Raw genomic sequence first — 24882 nt, 5'->3', positions numbered from 1 at the left:
CTACTCGTGTCCCTCCGTCCATTTCCGCGGGCCCTCGGTTCGCAATGATCGCCTCAGCACACATATTACTATTTTCAGGCACAGAAGGGACACCTCAAACCCATCGTCTCGTTCAGTCTTATTTTATACGATAAAAAAACGCGTTTGAACTTATAAAATTCCTCACCACCCCCTGAACCTATCGGTGTCAAGAGGACCCACGCCGCTCCGTAAACTCAAAAAAATCAAAAAAAAAACCGTCGTACCTCGCCGTCTCCGTAGAATCATGCCAAAGTGTGTGCATTCCCCAGTCTACAAAGTGCTCACCTAACAATCCCCCCAAAGTGTCAAGTGTAAATACCGATTAAGTGTCAAGTGTTCCCCACAAAAACTCGTAGAAAAAAATGAACGAAAGTCCCGAGGGTGTTGTTCACCTCATCGCTGCATGAAATGAATGATTGACCATCGCCACGAGCAGCTGATGGCGGCCAAGTGCATCTGAATCTCCCAAAAAATAACCAAACATACTCCAAAATCTTCCGAAAATTTCACTAAAAATCCCGAAAATTTCCCTAGAATTCCTGCAAATCCAACTTCAGAAATTGAATCTCGTGGCAACCATAAAACAAAACTACCAAAGTGCAGGTAGAAACCTCGTAAACAACCCCGAATTATCGGTAATTCTTTCGTGTGGGACTCGAGACGTGATATAACGGTGCTTGGAGCACTCTCTCTCCCCTCTCCCACGTCCCTCGCCGTAACTCCGGGAGCATCCGGACGGGCACGTAGCCGGTCCCGGCTATCGAATTTACATCGTAAAAACCGAACGAAACTCGGGACTAACCCCCGAGGGTAAACAACAATTGGTGAACAAAAAAAAAGTCATTGAATGATTAAGCAATAATATTAATAATAATAATAATGTGTGAGTGATTTTTTTTTTCATTTTTCTGTGGTGTCTTGTGATTCCTGGAGGTGTCCACAAGTGAGGGAGTTGTTGGTTTTGTGAGAAACTCACGCAAGAGGGCCCAGTGAATAGTGAGGAAGCGGAATAAGCCGATAATTTCTGATAATTCATCATTAACTGTGAATTTTGGGGATTCTCTGGCCCTCCGGTGTGATTATTTCGGTTATAAACTCGGTAAAATATATTCTTCGACATTTTTTTCCACAATTGGTGAACTTTGGCAGTTGAGGGAGTCCGACAACGCCTAGGAAGTGAGGGAATTTTCGTGAATGGAGTGATTAACTTGGGGTTAACCTTGTGTTTCATCCGGGTTAAGTTGGGAATTTTTTAAGGGATAAGAGTCGGGGAACTTGAGTGATGATTTCGATGGTTATACAGGGTGGTAATTCAAGTAACTAGCCGCCACGACATCACCAAGAGAGGAGGAACAGGGGCACGAGCGTGACGCCGGAGCAGCAAGACAATCCAGCATCCGCAGTGCCTCAAATCCTAACAACATGTCATCTAGCGCGTTTGTCGATCGGATAGATCCATTCGCTAAGCGATCGCTTAAAAAGAAGTCGAAAAAATCCCAGGGTTCCTCGAGATACAGGAATTCACAGGATGTTGAGTTGCAACAGTTGCCACAGCTCAAAGGTAATTCAATGAGGATTCAACAACTGAATGTTCATCATTCTAAAACATTTTTCATGATTTTCATTGGAGGCATGCATGGCATTTTTTTTTATGGAATTCCCCCTGTACTGAGAATTTCTTAAGGTTTTCAAAGGATAAGAGAGAATTTGCAACTGGGAAATGAGGAAAAAATTATCCTTATTTTGAGGTTATTCTGGGAGATTGAGGTTTTAGGTTGGATTCTGGAGATTCCATAAGAAATGAATTGCCATTTTTTTAAGGAACACGAGCCTTTTTTATTCTACAGTGGGCACATTTTGGGCATTAATTTCTTCTGTAGCTTTTTATTTGATTGTTTTGAGAGGATCGGAGAGAAAGCACATGTCATTTTCACAGCAATCTTTACATATCCACTGATTTTTTTCCGACATTCTTTATGGTTTCCAAGGGCCAGTCAAACGAATTGGCGAAATTATTTCGCAGATAATTGAATGAATTCTTCTAGAAATGAACTTCCCTTCGAAGATTTTTTATTGGAGAAGGCATTCAGGGCAGTCAATCCCTCTACATGTTTCTCCAATTGGATAGGAATTGAAGGAAATAAAAATATCCCTAATAATTAAAGGGAAAAGGAATTTTCCATTCCCTTCAGAAAATTCATCTCGTCAAGGATAAGGATAGACATGAAAATTTTGACGAAAACTGAGTTTGGGGAAATTTTGAGGTCAGCAGAGCATGGTTGGAGTTCATAAAGGGCCACTGAACTCTCAAGAAAATGATAATCTGTTGAGGTGGTTGAGAATACCTCAGCTTGTGGTGTTAAACATTTTCCCGGTGGTAAACTCTTGATGTTAAAGGAAAATCTGTGACGTTAGTTGAAGCTCTGAAGTAAAATTGAACAAAACTGGTGGTCGGTTTGTAATGAGAAATTTCTCTGATTCTTGTGAGAGATTAAACTTATCTTTGATTTGAGATATTGACGAAAATAGTGGAAATAGTCAGCGTTTTTGATCTAGTGTCCTCCTTCTCTGAACATTCACCAGGTCCTGAATCCATTCGCAATACGAATAATGATCCAGAATGTCGCATTCAAATATTGTGAGGGATTTTTTCGCATCCTTTCAACAATAAAACAGTTGAAACGAATTTTATGCAACTGACCTTATAAATCAATCGTTATTATTACCTCGTATTCTGCCTATTGAATGTGTTGTGCCATTCATGAATCTATAGGGAGTACCACAGCATTTGTTATTTCTTTTTTGGCGTTCGACCATTTCTCAACCAACCTTAGGCCTCACTGTGCCAGGAAGTTATATTAATGTTTATCTAAAAATAATACCTTTGACGATCGAATGCTTAATTTGTGATTAACGCGTGATTAGTCTTATATAAGTTGCTGGAGTAATTTTACTGAATTCTGCCACGAGACTTGTCTCGTTCGGTATTGTTTCGTTCATGGGATGTTTGAAACAGCAGACGATTGATACATGCGAATTATTATGATAATAATTAATTATCATTCAATTAACGACAAAATGACACCACATTTTTTTAGACTCGAATTTTCCACAAAAAATGGGTTTTTATCTTTTTCATATATTTGATATATTGAATCGATTCGTAGATATTGAAAAAATAATCTAGTCGAACGGTTTCACTTGCAAACTTAATCCCAAAATCCCCTAGAACTGTTTCAATAAAAAAAATTATAATTCTCCGATAATTCAGTCCATTACATCACTCAGGCATTCGTCATGTAATATATCTCCTGAAAGAACTAAAATACACAGAAATTCCCCTGGAATGCCACGAAGTCTCGTCATACCTCAGGTCTCACTTTACTCGTATCGTTTTTCCGTTCTGGAATTATTTCCATCTCATTATTTTTTATACGAAAAATCGATTTTTCCGAGTAGTTCTATTAAATGGATCTCGTCGATTCAGTTCCTCTCTCTGAGACTGGATAAAATATTCAGGGGCCCACGCACTTACAGGTATAGCTGCCTACGAGTATATGACTAAGACTTGTCGGTTTCTTCGTACGTTGGACGTTATTTTATGGTTTTCTTCATTACATCAATTTTTTAGGGCAATTGTCTCTTTAAAAAATTCGAAGAAAATACTGTTAAAGACAATTTTTATTTCCTCACATATTAAGGGATATTAAAAATGATTTTCCTCACGTTCACAAAATAGTTTTTTAATTAGAAAAATAGTTTCATGATTTTTTGAGGACAATATGTGGTATGTCCTTGAAATTTGGCCGTTCGAATGCAAAATTATATTTTTAATTGATCTATTGCCGGTTTTTCAGTCATTAGTCCAGAGAACATGATTTCCCAAAGTTTGATAAACCATTCAATCTCTGGAACATACCAATCAACTCCTTCCTTTCCACTCCACCGAATGATATCTGGACCAGTCGAAAGTTGGTGAAATACTCCCAGAAACTGTCGAATATGTGACTATCAATGTTGGTTGGAGTTTGTATCTAATTACTCTGGTTAATGGACGACAATAAACCTGCCAATGTCCATTAATTTCTCTTTGAAATACCAGAAGTGATCTGATTGTTGGTGGAATATACAATGCTAACACACAATGTAGAAAGTCTGAGTATCTTATCGCAGGTGACATCGATAAGCCCTTTGAAATTGACTGAAGGAGAGAAATTTAATCTCCTTGTGGTACTGATCGTTAAAAGACAATTTGTAAATTGTTTTTCGATTGTTTTGTGATAGCTTTCTCATGTAAACGCAACTATTATTTTCTTCCAGCTGCTTATCCAAGACAGTTATGGGCCCCTACCCCCGGCATCATTTTTGATGTACGACAGAATATGAGGTTCATAGATTCAGTGATGAGAAGAATGATTTTTTTTCATTTTTTATTTATTTTTTACATTATTGCGGCAAATTTAATGTTGTCAAAAGTATGAAAATCCAGCGATCGATGATTATAGATTACAGAACTTCTGAAAATGGCGTTTTAATCAAATAATTTATCGGCCAAAAAATGTAAATTGTTTGAAGAAGTATTGTGGTAAATTCAGTGCTGAAAATGATTATTTTGTCCTCTGAATTTTTTAAACAATTTCTTCGCCCATGAAATAATTGATGGTGTCGATGGTATCAGCGATATTTATGGCGACAGTGGCAAACTATTGTCTACACATATTTCATGAAAAAAAAATTGATTCCATAAATTCTGGGGAAAAGATAATTCGTTGATTTTTTGTAATTCACAGGAGATAATGGAATATAAAAATATGAAGAATAATTCTCCCCATTGGAAGTTTAATATTATAGTTTAATGTCCATCGATCAAGTCACGAACAATGACTCAATTAATTACTCCATTACTTTTCATTACATTTTAATTTTCAATTTAGGTATCTTCATTGTTGCGACGAATTAGTAATTCTCTCGTGTGTTTCATTCCCTTGAAATTTTCATCGATAATTAAGTTGGCATATTTGTTATTTGGGGTGATGGAAATGATTTCTCCACTGAGAATTTGAGAAAACGAGTCGGTAACACTGATGCGATTTTCTCTCGTTAATCCTATCCTGAATCCATCAAAGGGGGAATGAAATAGAGGAGTGACAAAGCGGGATGAAAGAGAAATGTCACGTTTCTGGTGAAGATATGATTATCTCGGTGATGAGTGGATTTACGTCAAAATGCGGTAAAACATTTTTTTCTGAAAATTAAATTTTCAAGTAAAAATTTATTATGACATTTTTACCTAAAGTCACTCTCGTTGAGATAATTATGTTTTTATGAGAATTAAAAATAACTAGTAGAAATTAAAAATAGGATAAAACCAACGTCACTTAATCGACAATGTTCCTTATCTCTTATCTGTTCCCACGATGCGATTTTTATGAATGAAATCTTATTTTCAAGTTTGTAAAATTATCTTCAGAGTGAAACAAAAATGTCCACTTTCACACCGCCCATCTGAATTTATTGACTAGTGACTCCGAGGGGTAATTTTAAATTGTTTTTCGGTCAAATACGCAGTTTATTCATGTTCGTGATCATTCTGTTAATCACCGGGTCTAGGTAGGAAGGTATTTTGATGCTTTTTTTAGTGAATTAAATTTCCTACATTTTCTCCCCTAAATTTTCACCCCTCGTTTCCCTCCCTCGATGGATAGTCCGAAAATAGCTTCTATAAAATTTTTAAATTTCTCTTCGACTCTATTCTAATCATCTACTATTAAAAATTCATTGATTCACAAATTTTTAGTGTTAAAGAATATATAAATTCACTGTATTGTGGTGAAAGACCACCGGAGAGAGCACGTGTCGATCGATGTGACGTAATTCCTTCGGCGCAACGTCCTTGCCGACGATCGATGTGTATACTATGTTATACGCATACCAACACAAATACACACACATACGTGCGTAGGGGGAGACGTCTACACGCTCTTATGATAATTGATATTAATCGAGGACCCTGTAGTCCATGTGTTCCCAAAATTTTGTAGTTACCCTCACATTAGAATTCCAAATTACCAATTTGGGAGTAATTTTAACATTTAATGGTAACTGAGAGAAATAAGGGAACAGAGAACAGATGCAAATGTAATGTTTCTCGTGAGTAAACATCTTCAGGATGACCTTCTGGAGGTAAAAATTCCATCAGCAGGATATCTACTGCTTGTCTGGATGAATAAATTTCGTGGAGTACATCTTTTTTACTGATTTTTTTGTAATGTTTGTACAACTTCATCGTAAAGCCAAAAATCTACACTGGGAAGATAAAAAATTGTCGGACGAATTCAAATGGAAAATCAATTATGAAATTTGTAATGGAGTGATAAACCGAGGTTGGTTAAATTATTTGAAGAATGAACTTGTTAATTGGTGGATATTATAAAATGTTGATGATGACAGAGTGTTCGTAATATTTTTTGTTAGAAAAATTAATTCTAGAAAAAACTGTCCATGAAAGTTTTTTAGTTGTTTCTGGATTTTCAGATATTTGTTGATAACCGCCTGAGACAAAAGTAAAGTTAAAATTGCGTATTTTTGACGTAATTCCAGAGCCAACTATAGTTGTAGGAATATGATAGAGAAATTATGGTTATTCCACATTATGACAGGGCACGGGTATTCCAAACATGCGACACATACAATATTCGCGAAGTAAACGCTGATAAATCAGCATATTACTCGGGTTAAATCAATGGTCAATCGTTTACCTGACCAATCCATGTTTCACAAAGCCAGATAAATCTTGGATCCTTGATCCAGTCTACTAATAGCGATGTGCTTCATTGACCTGACTTCTGGTATATCCAACAATTGAGGTTCAAGGGCAAAGGTGCCTGCATTGCCGAAATTCAAATTACGAGTTGCAGGCCATCCATTGATTCTATTCCATTGGTGTGTCTCTGATCTTTTATTATGTAGTCCACGAAGGTAAATGATGCCTACTAAGTACGGCTCGAACGGATCTACTAGACCACAATGTGGCATCGAATTCGGCTATCAAGCGTCCAGCTTCAACTGGATATAAAACAACCTTCAAAAATCCGATCATTCCAGGAATTGTTATTGTTTCGATTAGTCTGGGTTGATACTTCACCTGCTGACGTCTCTGTATATATGAGTATGAGTACTTCTTCGTTATTAAATTGGATTATGTCCACCTGCATCGCGCATTCGGGGTCGATTCAGTCTACACGGAAAGAAATTATGGATAAAAATGAGACCTGCAGAGGGTGAAACGTGGGACGAAATGACAATCACCCACTTTTTAGGTCAAGTTTTGTTGGACAAATTAGACTTGAGAGGCTAATTTTCGTGATAAAACTAACCTTCGGTTTTCGTTTCACCCCCTGGAGGTCTAATTTTTACTAAAATTTGTTTCTGTGAATTAGCCCGTAACCTAAAAGGTTGTGAGTAGGGACGGAGTCCAATGATTCATAACCATCAGGGAGTGGCTTCTTTTGGACTTGATGGTTTTCGGAACATTCAACACTTTTCCTAGTTACATAGGGACTCACACAGCATTTATAGACTTTGTGGTTTTCCACAGTGAAGGGCCCAAAAGTACCAGAACTTCGGCCGTCATCGTCCTTGCCCACTGTGGGCATTGCACAATCTGGGACAGTGTCTCCGGCTAAGGTAAAGGTTGCCGTGAACATTGACCGATACTCTGCCTCTGGACCTCGTAGTTCCATGTCCTGAAGTAACTCGTTCGCTTTGTCCGAGTCTGTTATTCGACCATTTGTTGATTTGGTACTTTAAATTAATGAAATGCGCATTAAGCCCTGACGTACAGTGGTCCATGACCACGCAATAAGGAACTATTCTTCTGATCTCTCCATCCTGTATATGGTATTCATTATACGTATCTCTTACTATTACTTGGAAACGATGAGCAATCTACATCGTATTCATATTTTTGAACTAGTGGTGTAGTACCTCTCAAGGGACCGACCGAAAATAACAGTTCCTTGGCTTCTGGAGACTCGATTCTGGCCTTGATCTCGACTTGTGGAGTTGTTTTCTTACTTTTGAACTCCTTTATCCGGTTTCGATTACGGATCTTTCTGGCCTCATCGTTGTCTCTCTGCTTCTGTGCAGCCTCGAATATTTATTTAGACTCTTCTGTCTGATCGGCACATGACCGTTGGCTGTCTTTACCATCATTATATTGGCACATGCGGTGAGCATCTCTTATCCTAGGAGGCCGAGATCCTCTTCCGTTTCTTACTCCTGATGCCATCTGGCCCACTGGGTTCATGTTGACTTTAATACATTTCAATAAAAACGACTGCCTGGAGCAGTGGGCAAAATGGCCGGACGGCTCATTGCTCATACCTCAAGGGATCGCCTAATAATTTCTAAAAGTCTAAAATCTATAATATAATAATTTCTATCTGATTATACGGGTTCCGTAATTTTTCCTGAATATTTCTCTTCATGGAAAGCTGAAAATCATAAGTTAACTTGACTCGTTTTACAATTTCAATACAGATGTTATTTTATTCAACAGTTGACGCTCATAAATTTATTCCTTCAATGTTCGGAAAATTGAAAAAACCTTCGAAAACCCGTGAAATGTCATGAGAATAGAAAGAATCACTTTACAAAATTCCAAAACAAATTCTCTAAAATTAAAAAACAATTTTATGGAATCATAACCAGCAACAACTACTGAATTAATTAAGGAAAAGAGTCTCTGGATCGTCACTAGGAGTCTGTCTCCGTGAATGACGAAGCCCTGAGGAAGGTAGTAGAGTCGGCAATGGGTGGGAGTATTGATCCAGAATGCCCTCGACTCCAACCCGCGCCTCTCCACTCACTTCTCTCCCCCCCCCCTCAAACCTCTCCTCATTTTTTCCCCACCACTTTTCCACTTGTGTGTCACCACCACCATCTCCAACCCCTCTTTCCACCCTCCCCCGCATTTCATAATTTTTTTCACCCTGCCCCCTACCTCTGCATCTCCCATCTCGTCAACATTAAATACCTCATTCTGGATATTATTATGTGCTAGACTCTTTAAATGAACCTTCACTGATTCTCAATCGTTGTCTCTCTTTTTTTCGGTCGTCGGTTCGATTAGGATGGACGAGAGGAGGGGGGGGGGTGAATTAACAGGTGGTTCAGCTTATTAAATTTGATATTTTTTGCGTCTGAATGGAAACCTTGTATTTGATCGATTTTTCGATTCTCTCATTAGAATTCCAAGTTATCTAGAATGTTATGAATTGCGAAAAAACGATGGTTTTTGTATCATGTGTGTGTTTGCATTGAAAAACTCGCAATTTTAAAGATTAAAAAATTAGATTAGAAAATTGTAAAAAAATACGATGAAATTTGTAGTTTAAAATCTGAATATTCAACTTATCATAGATATAGTTGACCGTTACATTGATTCATCGTTTCAGCTCGATCTGTTGAGTAGTTGCTGGGATATAGCAACTTTTGTCAATTTAATTTTTCCTCAATATCTCCAAAGCTACTGCAAGGGCTTCAATTCTATTCTTTCCAAAGTACTCTTCTTAACGGGTCCTATTTATATCAATCAGAATGTAGACATTTTTTCGGGTAAAATTTCAAGAAATCGCTGTTTTTAGGTGTTATCATCATAAACGTTGTGAAACGTTTGTTAATTTATGGTGTTCACTCCATCAAAAAATTGCACACTTGTAGCTCTCGTAACATGAAAGGCTGGTATTGTGGAAGGGCCCCTCGGACAGTCGATTCTAGAGATATTAAACCTTTTACGTGAATGTATTTCCGTGAATATCTCATGAACCCCTCAATAGATTTCAATTTTTTTTCTAATACTCGTCACAATGGGCATTATATAAAGTGATGAAAATATGTCAACCCGTTGGTATAACAAGCGGGACATATTGTTTTCATATTTTCAGTATTCTATACTCAATAATTTGATGACAAATTGGGGTAGTAAGTTGAAATTCGGTATGATCATAGCTTTTATGATATGAAAACATGAAACCTTAGTTTGCTAAATTTCATGTTGTTAATAAGTTAGATATATCTTACCAAAGCGCCTGGTGAATGTCAGAAGATAATTAAAACAGAATGAATTTCTCAATTTGTCCGCTGTTTCAGTTTTCTTTACATTATATTGTCTGAAAATTTTTTTGGTTAACTGTTCAGGTCGTTCAATTTCGAGATGCAATCGCCAGTCGCCCGACGAAAAATTGCAAAAATTAGCTGTTTTTCTCTTAATTTATTGTTGACTCTCTATCCTTAGCAGTGCAGTGTTGGAAGTTTAGAACACAGCTCTTCTGTTTATCTTGAAAAATCACTCGAAAAGGTTTATGATATGTTTGACAGAGTCTCCAGAAAAGGACTAATTTATGATCTGTTGTGCTCCGAACTTGAGAGCGTGTGGTATTCACAGGAAACTCTGTCTTCTGAAGTCATAAACGTTCTCTTGTGTTTTCCCTTAGTAAAGGTTTTTCATATAGTAAGGAGTTAGTCTCTGGACACGGTCCTCTAGGTCAGTCGTCCCTTCCTCGTGCCAGTAATAAAGAGTTCTAGTTAAAGTAATTGATTCTGTTACTACATTTATTTATACATATACTTTTACCCATATCCCAATATGCAGAATTAAAATGTTTATGCCCCTACGAGAGGTTTAATGAGCTCCTTCAAGGAAAAGACCTGGGGCAGGTCTCATCGGCATTTGCGACAGAAATAAATTAGAAACGGATGAAAACATAACAAGAGTTTATTTAATGTGAAATTTAATAGACCGGAAAATTGTTTCTCGTTTTTAATTACATCATTATCAAGACTTCAATGGATTTTCTTCTGCAAAAATAGTATCGCTCCATCGGGGATATCCAATATCCTACAATTTTTTGTTATCACTCCCTTGATAACAGACTCCTCAATAAAAAAAGCGAAAGCTTGAAAAATAAAAAACTTCAAGTCCAAACAAATGTGTCCTTTATTTTCCGACTAGCTGTCGCACCGTCAAGTTTATCAAGTGCAATCGAACTTTTTTGTAGAGAATTCAATCCCCTGCATAAAATGTCTTATGACATTTTCCCCTAAATCACTTTCGTCCACACATTTTTGCAAGAAACTTATTAGATTCACCTGTCAATTTTATTATTTCCATTTAAAATTGTCAGTTCCCAATTGAAAACTACGTAAATTAGCCAAAAAATTGATTATATGTTTCTAATTATCTCATCAGCATCCCTCCCTCCTTTTCCCCCAATTAACGAACTAATTAATTCGAGGAAATTCTGAAAAATAGTGAAAAGGGGCCGTAGCGGAAGAAATAATGAAATATCTCATTTTCTCTTGCAATTCCCTCTGTACCCGTAATGTTAACGAGATATCAACGAGACATCTTCTACCTGAGAATTCTCAGGTTGGGGGACCCAGTTAAAGTGAAACCGAGGCTACGCAGGGAATCAATACGCGATGGAAAGAGCCCCTAAATTTGTCCGTGGGTGAGACACTCCTTGAAAAAAATAACTAAAAACGAATCAAAACTTCGAAGAAATTATTGTCAATATTTATCATTTTCCATATTATTTCACATATTTCTAGTACAATAATTTTTTCTTTTCGTTTGTTCTATATCAAAGTTATTCTCGCTGATATAATTAAGCCAATCGGAATAAAAGAAAACAAGTTACGTAGTAGTATCAAATTTATCCGCATTCCCCGAGCCACATTATACACAAAATAATAAATACGTCAAATAAACTGCGGTCTAGGTTACAGGACCTGTACAGAGTTATTCCGTAATTAAATTTTTAACAAATCAGTACCACAGTTTGTAGCATAAAACAGAGATTTAATAATTGATGTTTACAGAAATACGACGTGAGACATGGAAAGAGAGAGTTACCAAAGAAATATTTATCGAAGACGTGGTCAGCGAAGGAAAGAGGACGATTGTCCTTCTAGTCCTTACCACTGAATTGATTTCCCCTTGTATTTATACTCCTGTTGGCGTGGGGAGACCACCAGCCCAACTTTTCGTGGTGCGACCTAATACTCATTACACTAGGATACTATGGACTCGATGAACGTGAAAAAATATACCATTTTTACGGTTTATCATTATTCAATGACACAAATTTGCATAGCCGTGTGTCTAGTCTTCTAATTTTTTTTATCAGATTTTCGGAATTTTTGCAAAAGTTTCAAGAGAAAGAAGAAAAAAAAAATCTACTGTAATGACTCTTTGTGAGCCATTAAATAATAACAGTAGTTAAAAGATGAGTAAAAATCACCATTAAAATAATAAAATAAAACTTAATAACAGCAATAATAATAACAATAATAAATGAAATAAAACTGAAAAAAACGTTAAACGTTTTTCATGTGAATTTTACCAGACGTTTGTCAGAAATTGATAAAAAATTGAAAAATGATGAGATATTGACAATGACCCCTTAAGAAAATGAATCTTCAAGCCTTGTCAATTATATGAATGAATGGAGTACTATGTATGTACGATACAAAATACTTCCTTTATTCACGGATGCTAATGCCGGGTGGGGGCGTACACGTTATTCGTGTAGCACACGCGATGCTTGGCCTTCTGTCGAGACTCATCTCCAACTCGGGAATTCTTCTCGTGAAGGCCTCCGACGCCTTTCGCTTCTCTTCTGTTTTTTTTTCTTTTTCTTGTAGGCATGAAAGTTGCTGTTTTCATAGGGCATGGGAGAGGGTCTTTAGTCGTGAGGGGAGTCTTTTCATGTGAATCTATCTTGACGTCGGGAGACCATGAAATATGTAACTGCCAGTGGACATTTTTCTTCGGAAATTGAAACTGAGAGGAAATTTTTGGGATTTTAGCAGGCTTTTTTTTTTTTACCGAGTGCTTGATTCAATCGTCAATATCTCCTGACACAATGATTCGTTTTTGACAAGTATCGTATCATTTTCAAATTTGGAAAAATAGTTTTGAAAGACACAAAGAGTGAGGGAGTGTTGGAATTGTCGTAGTAACCTTTATTGAGTTTTCGATATTTCGAGAATTTATTTTGAATACGTTAAATAACCTAGAGGTGTAACACAAGCCTTGAAATCACGCGACAAGAGTATACGGAAAAATGAATGACTTTTGAAGGTGATTGAAGGAGTGTCTAGTTCGCAGGTCGAAGCCCCCATTCTACCCTTTTATTCTCACTCTGTCCACTCATGTTGTGGGGTCGTTGTTTTGGGCCCGACGTCAGCAGGGGTGTCAAACCCACGTCTCTTCCCTTCATGCCTCCGTTTTCGCTAATTTCCGACTCAACGCTAAATTTCATCGCTTTAGGATATGGGATACAGACTTTTGTAGTAAATAGTTTACAAGTGTCCAGGTGTATTGAAATAACTTCATTCAAATAATCCTTTCAATTCAGAATAATGCTCGTATATTGTAGAGCTGATTAACCAAACACTAGTAACGATGAACGCAAACAGAATTGTATTGATTTCAATAATTAATCGTGGAAGAGACGCTGGTTCTGCTCTTGCCCGCGTTGCTAGGCGAACTGAAGTAGATCTTCACTTCCTGATGGAGATCTCCAACCTAGGATTCGTCATTTGTTTATATAAAACTATCCCAGTCAACAAGTCGTCCTAGTCCTACGTATTTTTTCTTTGTTCTATGTCCGGAAATGTATTCTGTAACGTTTTGAAAAATTCCCTCTCACTTAGGAAGCAATACATAAAATCTGTGTTTCAATTAGAACTATCAAGTTATTTGTCATAAGGTCTTTCCTAGAGCAGTTCCGGAATTAACTAAAATGTTCAGTAGCTAATGAGTAATTGTTAAAATATTAAAAAGTAATCTTTTAATACAATACTCACTACTGCTCATGAAGAATATCTTTAGTTAATGAATAAATGGATGTGACTATCCTTATTTATGTCCTTTGTGACTGATCTACGTATCAGTTATTTAGCTATTGAACTTTTGGGTAATTCCTCGGCTGCTCCCGAAGAGGAATGATCTCATATAAATAAGTTGATTGCTCTGAAACAGATTTCACTTATTGCTTCTCATTTTATAATAACAACACGTCGATCAGCTACATAAGGGATAAAGGACAACAGTCATTTCTTGCCCCTATGTATCTACTTCGCCATTTGTTTATATTGTTACGTGGGCCCCTCGAACCATTGAAACTATCTACCCTATACCCTCTCTTAACGATGGCGAGGAAGAGAATCAAAGGAACGATCGACTTGAAAAAAAGTCCGCCGTTCTATTATTATGTGTGTCTTTCTCCGCATATAACAGTATCATACTAAATAAACAATCCAATTTGGAGAGTCGCCGAGACCTGAGCATCCACTCTTTCATATACTAAATACGTCACTCGTGATACGCAATATTGAGCATCGAATTTAAAAGAAGATTTTTGAATATTTCAGGAGGGAATTTCACAGAGTGGTTAGGAAATAATGGGGAGTTAAAAATTATCAATTTCAGTGCATCTCAGTCCTATATGTTAAAATACATACTCTTCATTTTTGTGAGAACTGAATCTACAAATAATTCCTTGTCGATGGTGCTAAAAAATATTCTTTTATTCTGTCATCTCCATTTTTCATTAAATTATTGAATATAGAATACTGATAATATTAATTAACGAAAAAGGCAATATTTAGGGATATTTGTACTATGTATGGTGCCTACTGAGACGAGTATTTAAAAAAAAACTTGAAATCTGTCGAGTGGTTCACGGGATATTCACGGAAATACATTCACGCAAAAGGTGTAACATCTCCGGAACCGCCTGGCCGATTGCGCCAATTCAAAATAGCAGCCGTTTATGTTACGAGAGCTACAAGAGTACAAACTTTCAACTCGCTATTTCCATTTTTTTTTTATTTTATGGTGTTCACAACTTTTATGATGATAAAACCTCACAACAAGGATATTTCGGAATTTTACCCGAAAAAATGTGGATATTTAGATCGATATAGATGAGTAGGTCCTACTGAGACGAGTCTTTTGAACAAAAAAATGGAAATCATTGGTGTAGTTTGTAAGATATGGAGGAGAAATGGAATTGACAAGAGCTGGCAGAATAACGGCTTAAAATAAAGGTTAATGATAGCTAGCATATGTTGAAAATTCAGATGTTTAGGTACAATCTTCACCGTTTTTTTGCATTTTCTCAAAATTAATCTTCGAAATTACGAATTTTGCAGCATATACACACCCACATGATATAAAAACCATTGCTTTCTCACATTTCATAATGGTGTAGATAACTTACAATTGAAATTAGAGAATTGAAAAATCGGCCAAACACAGGGCTTCCATTCGGAAGCAAAAACCTTGTTTGGCCAGAGATTTAGCGGAGTAATGGAGCAAAGAAGGCTGTCAACCACTCTACTGAACCGGAAATGGCGCTTGCACGGTTCATTTGCCTCCCTACGATTTATTCCCGACTTTGAAGTGATTCGATTTTTGGTGAAATCGAAGGTCTCATCAAACTTCACTCTTTCCGTCCTCTTAAATCCACTACTTCTACTGCTATCTTGACGAATAATCGATTCTTCCATTGATATTCTCCACAGGGAGAGTAATATTTAGTGACCATTACGCAACTCAAGTTCAATTACCGATTACAAAAGTCACTATGAAAATTTATGTGACGGTATTCCAATAATTCAGGGAAAATTTAGAGAAAAATTACCGAACGCTCAAAAAACATTCCGTAAAGATTTCCTTCATTTGATGTTGCTCCAGAATTATGGAAAAAATCCATAATTTTTATCTAATAGTTATCCACCCCCTAGTTATTTCAATAACTCCAGATAAACAATAAATATGAGTTTATAACGTTTTGGATGTTCAGGGAAACCATTTGTTGCCTTCTAATGCGCTTCTCCACCATAAAATAATCTCGTAAATTCATTTCATGGCTTTTTCCCAGGTGGATTATCCATTTCATTGAATGAAAAACCCATTGAGTAAACTATTTGATATAAAGATCAATGATTAAATAACGGTAAATGCATTCCCCTTGCCTTCCACCCACATGTACATGTGCCATTGTTATTTGGGTGATTCTTCGGTTCACGTGTTAGTTACAGTAATAGATGAGTTAACACTCAACCGGGCCGTGTGCCCGAGAGAAAGAACACTCAAAGGACGATCTCTCACAGTAGACGGGCGTACCGAAATAACCGTACTGCCCTGCTGACCCCACTACCGGCATTGCCAATCCCACGTAGGTGGCATCGAGTGCTATCGAGCCATCAACACGACCAGCAACATCGACCGGAAGTCCACCGCTTTATTATGTTTTTTTTTTTCATCTATTACTATTTGAGCAGGATTTTTTTCAAAATTCTACCTGATTTTTATTCTTATTTTTCCTTCAATGACTCATAATAAGTTTTTGCAATTGAGTAAATTCTAGTTGTCGTTTTATTGTTAATATCGCTGGTTTCATAAATGCTAGAAGACTTTTTGTATAAATAGTCTACACTAAGTTACTTTAATAAATTATTTCAAGTATTTGAAAAATAAATTTTTGGCATTATTGTTGGATGGTGCAGTTTTTAATGCATAAACCACATCCCTCGATATCGAATTCAATTAATCACTCGGCATTGTGAACCGCTCCCGCAATGCATTAATTTCCCTCTCATTTTATTTTTACTGCTGTCATCAATGTGTAAATATTATCATTCTTTTATTCACCGATTATAACAGTACTGTACGTCACACTATATCACAGCTTTGAAACCTTGTCAGCACTGAAATAATGATATTTCTCTGTTGTATGTATAGAGATCACATGTTTACACGTGTTATCATCGTCTTTTTCCTTGTTGTTCGTGCGATGTCACTTCTGTTTCTGTCCTTCATCCCCTCGGATGAAATTTTAAATTGTCTCTTCGCACTCTTCTCATGATTGTGACGTACATTTTCTTGTCTGGTTTAATGCTAAAACCTTACAATGGTTTTTTTTCTTATGCAACGACAGTGAGGTTTGTTTGAGGGTGCAGGAATTACTGAAGTTGAAGGGTTTTACTCTTTCAAAACTGTACTTCAACACATTTCTTTGGACGATATAATTAAAATAATACATCATTTTTTCTTCAATTCCATGAGTTGGTACATGACGAAAAATCATTGAAAAAAAAAAACAAAATTTTCAATTTCGTCTTCGCATTTAATTTTAGGGGATATTTGGGGGAAAATGTGTTCTCAGGGATTTTTTATTAAAAATTTTGGGAGCTATAATTAATTTTACAAAATTTATGTGATTTCTCTCTCTTTCTGATATTTGATATGCGTAACTAAATTGTTATGATTCACGCAATTAATTATGAAAAAAAAAATTGCTTTCAGATGTCCCTTTATCGGAACAAGAGGATCTTTTCATCAGAAAGTTGCAGCAGGGCTGCATGGTATTTGATTTCATAGATCCAGTCTCTGATCTCAAAGGAAAAGAGATAAAACGTACAACCCTCAATGAACTCGTTGAATACATAACAACTGGTAGAGGTGTACTCACTGAGCCAGTTTACCCGGAAATTATCAAGATGATATCGGCTAATTTATTTCGTACATTGCCACCGAGTGAAAATCCTGATTTCGATCCAGAAGAGGATGATCCGACATTAGAGGCTAGCTGGCCACATCTACAATTGGTCTATGAATTCTTTTTACGATTTCTCGAGTCCTCTGATTTTCAACCGCCCATTGGAAAAAGAGTTATTGACCAAAAATTTGTTCTACAGGTAAATTTATTCACATAATTTTTTAAATTCAATTCATTGGATAAATCGTAGAATTTCTGTTTCTCGTACTTTTTTATCTCTCTGTATTGAACAAAAATACCAGTGACTCTTTGAGAATCCCGTTAATTAAAAAATTCTTCTTTTAGCTGTTAGATTTGTTCGATTCTGAAGATCCCAGGGAGAGAGATTTCTTGAAGACGGTCTTACATCGCATCTATGGAAAGTTCCTCGGCCTTCGGGCATTCATACGCAAACAGATAAACAACATATTTCTCAGGTAAAACAATTATTAAAGTATTAATAAGATTTTTATCGCCTAAACATTATAACGATATTTTTATTTCAGGTTTGTGTATGAAACAGAACACTTCAATGGAGTTGGAGAACTGCTGGAAATTCTGGGGAGTATTATCAATGGTTTCGCACTACCACTGAAGGTCGAACACAAGCAATTCTTAGTCAAGGTACATTACCAGCATTTTTGCGGAATCTTCGGAATATTGAATAGCGTTAGGGAGGGATGAAAATTCCATTGTTTGAAGAACAATCCAATCTCATTTTCTCATTAAAAAAATTAATCTAAAAATCATGATACTCGAGTTGAAGAACATCGTCATGCGTCAGCAGTACACTTTAGTCTATTGTTTATTTCCCATGGAAATATTGTAATTTTTCATTTTTAACATTCCTTAATTTCCAATGCAAATTATGTAGAATGGTCTGAAACGTTAAAATACCAAATTTGAGGGCTCTGTCTATGCACCCAGCCCCACCCTCTACCACGTACACTTTACCACTTTTTCAAAATTCACTATTAGAAAATTGAACAATAAATTGACTAAGACAATTTTTAAAAATCAAATTTTCACTGATCATATGTCTCACTGTGGAGTGTTTGTATTTTATTCGAATTTTTCCTGCAAAAATGATCTCCCTCCTACATATTATATATAAATCCTCCCCCTTCCCCTTCTGGGGTACACTGAACCTCCTTAGAAATTATGAAACATCAAATTCAGGCGCATGAAATGTGGTATTTTCAAATTTACATTCAAAGTGTTAAACACGAGAGGTTGCTAAACTTGAACTTGATTGAACATGAATTATGAGAATGTATTTATTTCCATAAATTCGAATTAAATGAATTACGGGAATGATAGTAATTTGAATTTTACAGTGGGATAATCATAAAGTTTTTGTAATTCTCTAACGCTTTATCAATTTCTTTAAAATATTGTGGGGAATTTTTTCATCAAGTGAAACTAAATAAAGTTATGATTTTTGTATTCAGGTGCTGCTACCACTCCATAAGGTGAAATGTTTGTCTCTCTACCATGCACAGTTAGCATACTGCGTGGTACAATTTCTAGAGAAGGATGCAACGTTAACGGAACCAGTGGTGAGGGGGCTTCTCAAATTCTGGCCTAAAACATGTAGCCAGAAAGAGGTCATGTTTCTTGGTGAAATGGAAGAGATTCTCGATGTTATAGAACCTAGCCAATTTGTTAAAATACAAGAACCACTGTTCAGACAAATAGCACGCTGTGTCTCTTCACCACATTTTCAGGTAAACTATATTTTATTTTTAATCACAATTTTTTTTACTAATCTTCAATGATTAGTGAAGTGGTGAAACGAGATTAGCTGACTTATCTCTAAGTCCACTTCTTTAGTAATAAATCCAAATCTACGAGAGATAACAGAATTGTTGTAATGACATTTATTGTAATCCTTGATTCGCTCCACAAAAGAGGTTCTTTTAAAAATTTTGTTATTTGCCCTAGATTTCGAGATACTCATCAAAAACTAATTGACGGTTAAAAGGCACTTATCGCCCTTTCCGACTTCCGCACTAAGATAAATTTTAGAAGAGAATTATCTCAACGAATTATTTGTGAAAATCAATTTAAAAATAACACTTTAGACAAGACTGTTGATTAAATAATTTTCCATTCTTATTTTTTATTCAGGTGGCTGAGAGAGCACTTTATTTCTGGAACAATGAGTATTTTATGTCACTGGTTGAGGATAATAATCACGTGATAATGGGAATAATGTTTCCAGCATTGTACAGAATAAGTAAAGAGCACTGGAATCAGACGATCATTGCTCTTGTTTATAATGTACTAAAAACTTTTATGGAGATGAACAGCAAACTCTTTGACGACTTAACTGCCAGCTACAAGTCAGAGAGACAAAAGTAATTATTTTATAATTAAATACGTTCTGTAAACATTTGTAACTTCACCTTGAGGTATTTATTGTGTAGTCGGGGAGAATTCAAGAGAGTGCAGAACTAGACGATTGTCAGTCAATAGGTTTTTCCAATTTTTTAAACACATGGACTGAAAGATAGGTGACCATATCATACCCGAAGTTTGAAAAGCACTGATTCTCCAAGCTGATCGAGTTTTAATGTTAAAAAAAATGTTTTAGGAACTCAATATACTGTTCAACTTAATGCATAAGCAATTGCTTTACAAAGTAGTTGAGTTGTTAGGATTCTCTCGTGCTGTGTGAAAGTTATTGCGGAATGTTTTAATATAGCCAAGAAAAAAATTATCTTGACGTTTTGCCTTCTCGCTGATTATGTTAAAAATACCTTAATTGTCAAACATCAATTGTAAGAAGAATTTTGTGATGGAAGCACTTTGTTTTGTACATCTGGTTGGACAAGTGGTGACTTGATTTTATCACAAAAATGGAAAAATTGAGATTGAAGGTGAAATTAAATTAAGATTATAATTAAAAATTAATTATATCTTTAAATGTTTCTTTTAGAGAGAAAAAACGAGATAAAGAGAGGGAAGAATTGTGGAAGAAATTGAAAGAATTGGAGGTGGAGCGAAGTAATGCGCTCATGGCAACACCCAATACTCCAGTTCCTGCCATTACAGCACCTGCGACACGAGCCCGCCCCTGAGCTGGTAAAAATCATTTCTTATTCATTGAATTTTCAACGTTCAATAAATTTTTTTACCTCTACTAGGGAAAAATAGTGAACATACATTTATAGTGACGGTTTTTCACTGTACATTTGGAGAATTTTATGCCCCAATGGACCACTAAATACTGCAGACATCCTTTGGAAAATTTCAGAGTTTAGTTCTTCACTGGTAGTCATCGTAAAAATTATTTATCCATTTGGACTCGTTTTTCTGTACCTATGGTGTCTTGATGGCCGTTGGGTATATAATGAATTACCTCGAATCAGCCGATTAAATTACAAAACTCATAATTTAAACTTTCATCATATTGGGAATTAATTTTATGACATTGAAAATTGGTGCATATGTAATTTCTCTCAACAGTGACTTGTTTCTAAATATTTATTAAAAATTTTTATTAAAACCAATTCTAAATTTTTTCTATTTTTTTAAATATTTTTATTTTTTGTTTTGGATTTCCTAGTGAGAAAAAAATAGTTTTAAATTACACGACTTTTTAGTTGAAAAAATCAAATAAAAAACAATCAAAATTACTATATTGAGACAGAGAACCATATTGAGGGCTTGAATCCGGATCTTCCTAATTAATAAATAAAAATATTTATCTTCCAGGTGGATCCTCACTACCATGCTGCCCAATTGTTAGCCCCTAGTTTACATCGATTTGTCCTCGAAACAACATACGCAACCACAAAAAGTAAAATGCAAATTATCGTTGTTAGTGAAAGAAACAAAAAAAAAACATTAAGGAAAAAACTACAAATGTCCGCCGGCATTATTGACGTAAAATAACCGATAAAAAATCATTTTAAAAAATAAAAAAAAATATATATGAAAAATCCTCTTGTTAGTTGAGAGCCTCGAACGGCTGCGTTGATCGGGAAGTGACGATAAATGCTGCAGTAATATCACAATCTATTGACAGGACTGTTGACATAAAATTAATGAAAAACAAAAAAATTACTCCTAAGAATTGAAATGAATCTAATGGGACAAAATGATGAATTTGAATGAACCTCCAGAACTAATTTAAATGTGTACAATAATTTTTATGATTTAAATCAGCTGAAAGAGATAATTAATTGTTTTCAATTGCAATTAAAAAATTTATTATCTCATATCTTCATTGTCTTTGAATGAATTTAATTTGTATGGTGTACTCAGTGTAAGCACGTAAAATGAAAAATGAGAATGTCAGTCCCTTCTTAATAAAGGCTGTCCTGTCCAAACGACGGAGGTGATGATCAGAGTTAATAATTACGTATTAGCAACAATAGAGATTTAATGAGACAATTGTGTGCATGGATTTAATCTAAATTTATGGAAAAAATGAAATAAGTATTGGGAGACGTGGAGCTGAATAATCATTTTTTATTACCAAAAATTGACGTAGAAAAGTAATGATGATGGATTTTCATTGATATAATGTATCTGCACTTTGTATTTAGGTAATTGTAATTAATAATTGAAGGGTTAAACGTGATTTTCCATAATTTTTCATTTTTTGCATCCACATTTAGGGGCAGCTCTCTTGCAAATTAGTGAATTTTACGGGAAAATGTTTGAGAAATTTTTTTGTTTAGATTCCAACTTTACATATAAAAAAATTTATGATGTATTCTCGTAGAAATCGTCGTTGATGAGATAACTGCCTAGTTATGGAATTAAAAATTTTAGGATTTCATGTTTTACCAGTCGATGACAGAATTAATTAACAAATCTCCATTATTTCATTTGTATGATTAAAGTAAAATGATAATTAATGAATACATGATCTTCACCTCCTTTTTTGGGGCACGAAGCGTTGTTTGAAATGTATCATATATTCGTATTAATAATAAATAATGATTAACTATAACAAGAACATAATAAATTAGGTAAATATATAAATAAAAAATGAATATATATATAAATATATATAATACAATATATTATAAAATATAGTAATATTGATGATACGTGAAATAAATACAAGAGAAAAACATTTTAAAAATTTACAAAAGTAATAATTACACATGACATTTACACATTCAACACGTACAAAATCAGGTACACGAGGAATTTTTAATAAATTCGCAAGGGGAGGGGCTGGTAGGGAAGAGTGTTTCCGTGTTATCAATTAATAACAAAAAAATCATTTTTTAGTATTTCAGGAGTGAAATGGTGAAACGAGGAAAATTAAGCAAATTTCCTTCGGGATTTTTGGAAAATATCTCGTGACATGTGGGACATGGGAAATTTTGTATCTTGAACTTTTTTGTACAAATTTCAAGTCCTACAAAAAAGGTCAAGATGAAAATTGTCGTATGTCCTTTGTAAATTGAGATATTCAGGAAAAAAGGCTCAGTCGATGAGGTTATCTTGTTTCAACAATTTACTCTTCATTTTTTCAGTCTTCAAGCGGAGTTTAGATTTTTGTGGGTGACAAGGTGCCGCATGTTATTCCGTATTATTTTGTATTTGAGTGGAGAATAATGTGAATTTTTTAATTCATCGTACACAAATGGGGTCAGAGAAATAAGTGAGATTAACAAAGTTGGCGAGAAATACCGAGAATTAATTGTACCAAAATATCCATGAATTACTTATAAATAATTAATGATAACATATTGATAACAATAATTAATGAATAGAGGATAAAATGCATAATAAGGATTTATTCGGAGCTGTGCTCCCACAGGCCACCGTTGAAAGTGTACGTGGGATCGTTTTTCAAATGAAAAAAAAAAATGAGAATAATAAACAAAACAAGTTATTAAGAAATTTCTTACAATTCATAATTAAACATTAAATAGGCGACTTGTTGACGGCTGAGTAGTAGATGATGATTTGACGAATGAGTGAATTGCTTGCTCACATCATTTTATTTATTTATTATTTTGTTTCATTGATGGGATTAAATGCTCAAGTTGAAGATCAATTAATTAATTATGCAATTATTTCACTAACGAGTGCATTTACCACAAAAAGTTATATCAAATTATTTGTAGAGAATTCCATTTCCTATAAAGAATATCTGCGACATTTGCTGCTCAACTCTCTTCTTACTGAGATAATGAATGACAATTAACACCAAATCAATAAACGAAATTTTGATTCCAATTTGAATAAATACTCAAATTGCTATTTATCTCAGTAAAGAACGAATTTGCGGCAAAAAAGTCATAATAGATTTTTCATCGTAATTTTCATTTACTGCGAGAAATTATCAATCACATTTTCTCCTGAACCCACTCATTACCGAGATAATTAACGATAAACAAAACTCTTAACTCAGTCATTTCGCAATTCCCAAGATCAAATCAGCGAATTAATTATTAGGCGTAGCTTTTTAATTACATATGAAAAAACTGCTGATTATTGCATCACACCACTACAACCCATTAAACGCCCATTTTTTATCATCAAAGATCCCTTCCACAAGAATTTTCTTAATTAAACAATTAAAATTCTTCTGGAGGTGATTTTCCCGCATATGACGACTCACGTAATCAATACGCTTTCAGGTATTTAAAAAAATCGATAATAAATGGCCGAATAAGTTTATTAACAGGCAGTTCTCGAATCGAGAGGAAAATTAATGAACCAACATGGGATTAATCAATCGAAACTGAAGGAAAACAATTTCCTGTTGAAGAGTTTAACGCAAATGAGAATGAGATGATAGCGAGAGGACAATTGCAAATGATATGAACAATTGTTTCAACGTATTATAATATATTTTTAACATCTACGATTAGTTGTATAAATAGCGTGAAAAAAAAAGAATATGATGGAGAAGGAAAATTTAGTTACATTCATTCCGCTGAGAAATCCGTTGTACAGAAGATGAATAAAAACAGTGAAATTAATTGTTCTTTTGTGGAATAAATATTCAACTTGTGGATTATTTCAATTAATGTTTTTGTGTTAATGACAAAAAGGTGAGTAAATATTCTGTTAATTTTCATCGATGGATCATCTATGATTTCATTACTGATTAATTAATGAACATTAATTAAGTAATAGTAACAAAAATCTGAAAATTGAAAGTCGTTCAAACTTTCTGCTTTCGTTGGATCTCTTCCTTTGCAACAGGAATTTCCCTACGTGTTCTGGTATCCATCACCAGATGGCGAATGTAAAAAGTTCCCAACAA

General features: G+C 35.0%; 1 protein-coding gene across 2 annotated transcripts; it reads left to right on the top strand.

Moving 5' to 3' along the window:
* The first annotated feature begins 52 nt into the window (after positions 1-52).
* Positions 53-24617, top strand: LOC135162692 (serine/threonine-protein phosphatase 2A 56 kDa regulatory subunit epsilon isoform). 2 transcript variants are annotated; one of them, XM_064121436.1, is made up of 8 exons: positions 55-1582; positions 17405-17796; positions 17943-18073; positions 18143-18260; positions 19088-19363; positions 19767-19996; positions 20578-20723; positions 21357-24617. In XM_064121436.1, the coding sequence occupies exons 1-7, from the start codon at positions 1444-1446 to the stop codon at positions 20717-20719; spliced, it is 1428 nt and encodes a 475-aa protein (XP_063977506.1). In that variant the 5' UTR covers positions 55-1443; the 3' UTR covers positions 20720-20723; positions 21357-24617. The 2 variants fall into 2 exon arrangements, with proteins under 2 accessions (XP_063977507.1, XP_063977506.1); XM_064121437.1 differs by lacking the exons at positions 20578-20723; positions 21357-24617 and adding an exon at positions 20066-20514 and having other exon boundaries at positions 53-1582.
* The last annotated feature ends 265 nt before the right edge of the window (positions 24618-24882 follow it).

This window comes from Diachasmimorpha longicaudata, chromosome 5, assembly GCF_034640455.1.
Source record: "Diachasmimorpha longicaudata isolate KC_UGA_2023 chromosome 5, iyDiaLong2, whole genome shotgun sequence".
NCBI classification, from domain to species: Eukaryota; Metazoa; Arthropoda; class Insecta; order Hymenoptera; family Braconidae; genus Diachasmimorpha; species Diachasmimorpha longicaudata.
Note: the sequence above shows the minus strand (reverse complement) of the source record. Positions and strands in the feature narration are given on the sequence as shown.

Excerpts from the sequence above, each read along its gene's own strand:
- LOC135162692 (XM_064121436.1), top strand. The coding sequence starts at position 1,444 with ATGTCATCTAGCGCGTTTGTCGATCGGATAGATCCATTCGCTAAGCGA. Across the intron at positions 18,261-19,087 it reads ACAAGCAATTCTTAGTCAAG|GTGCTGCTACCACTCCATAA; the intron begins GTACATTACCAG and ends TTTTGTATTCAG. Across the intron at positions 19,364-19,766 it reads TCTCTTCACCACATTTTCAG|GTGGCTGAGAGAGCACTTTA; the intron begins GTAAACTATATT and ends TTTTTTATTCAG.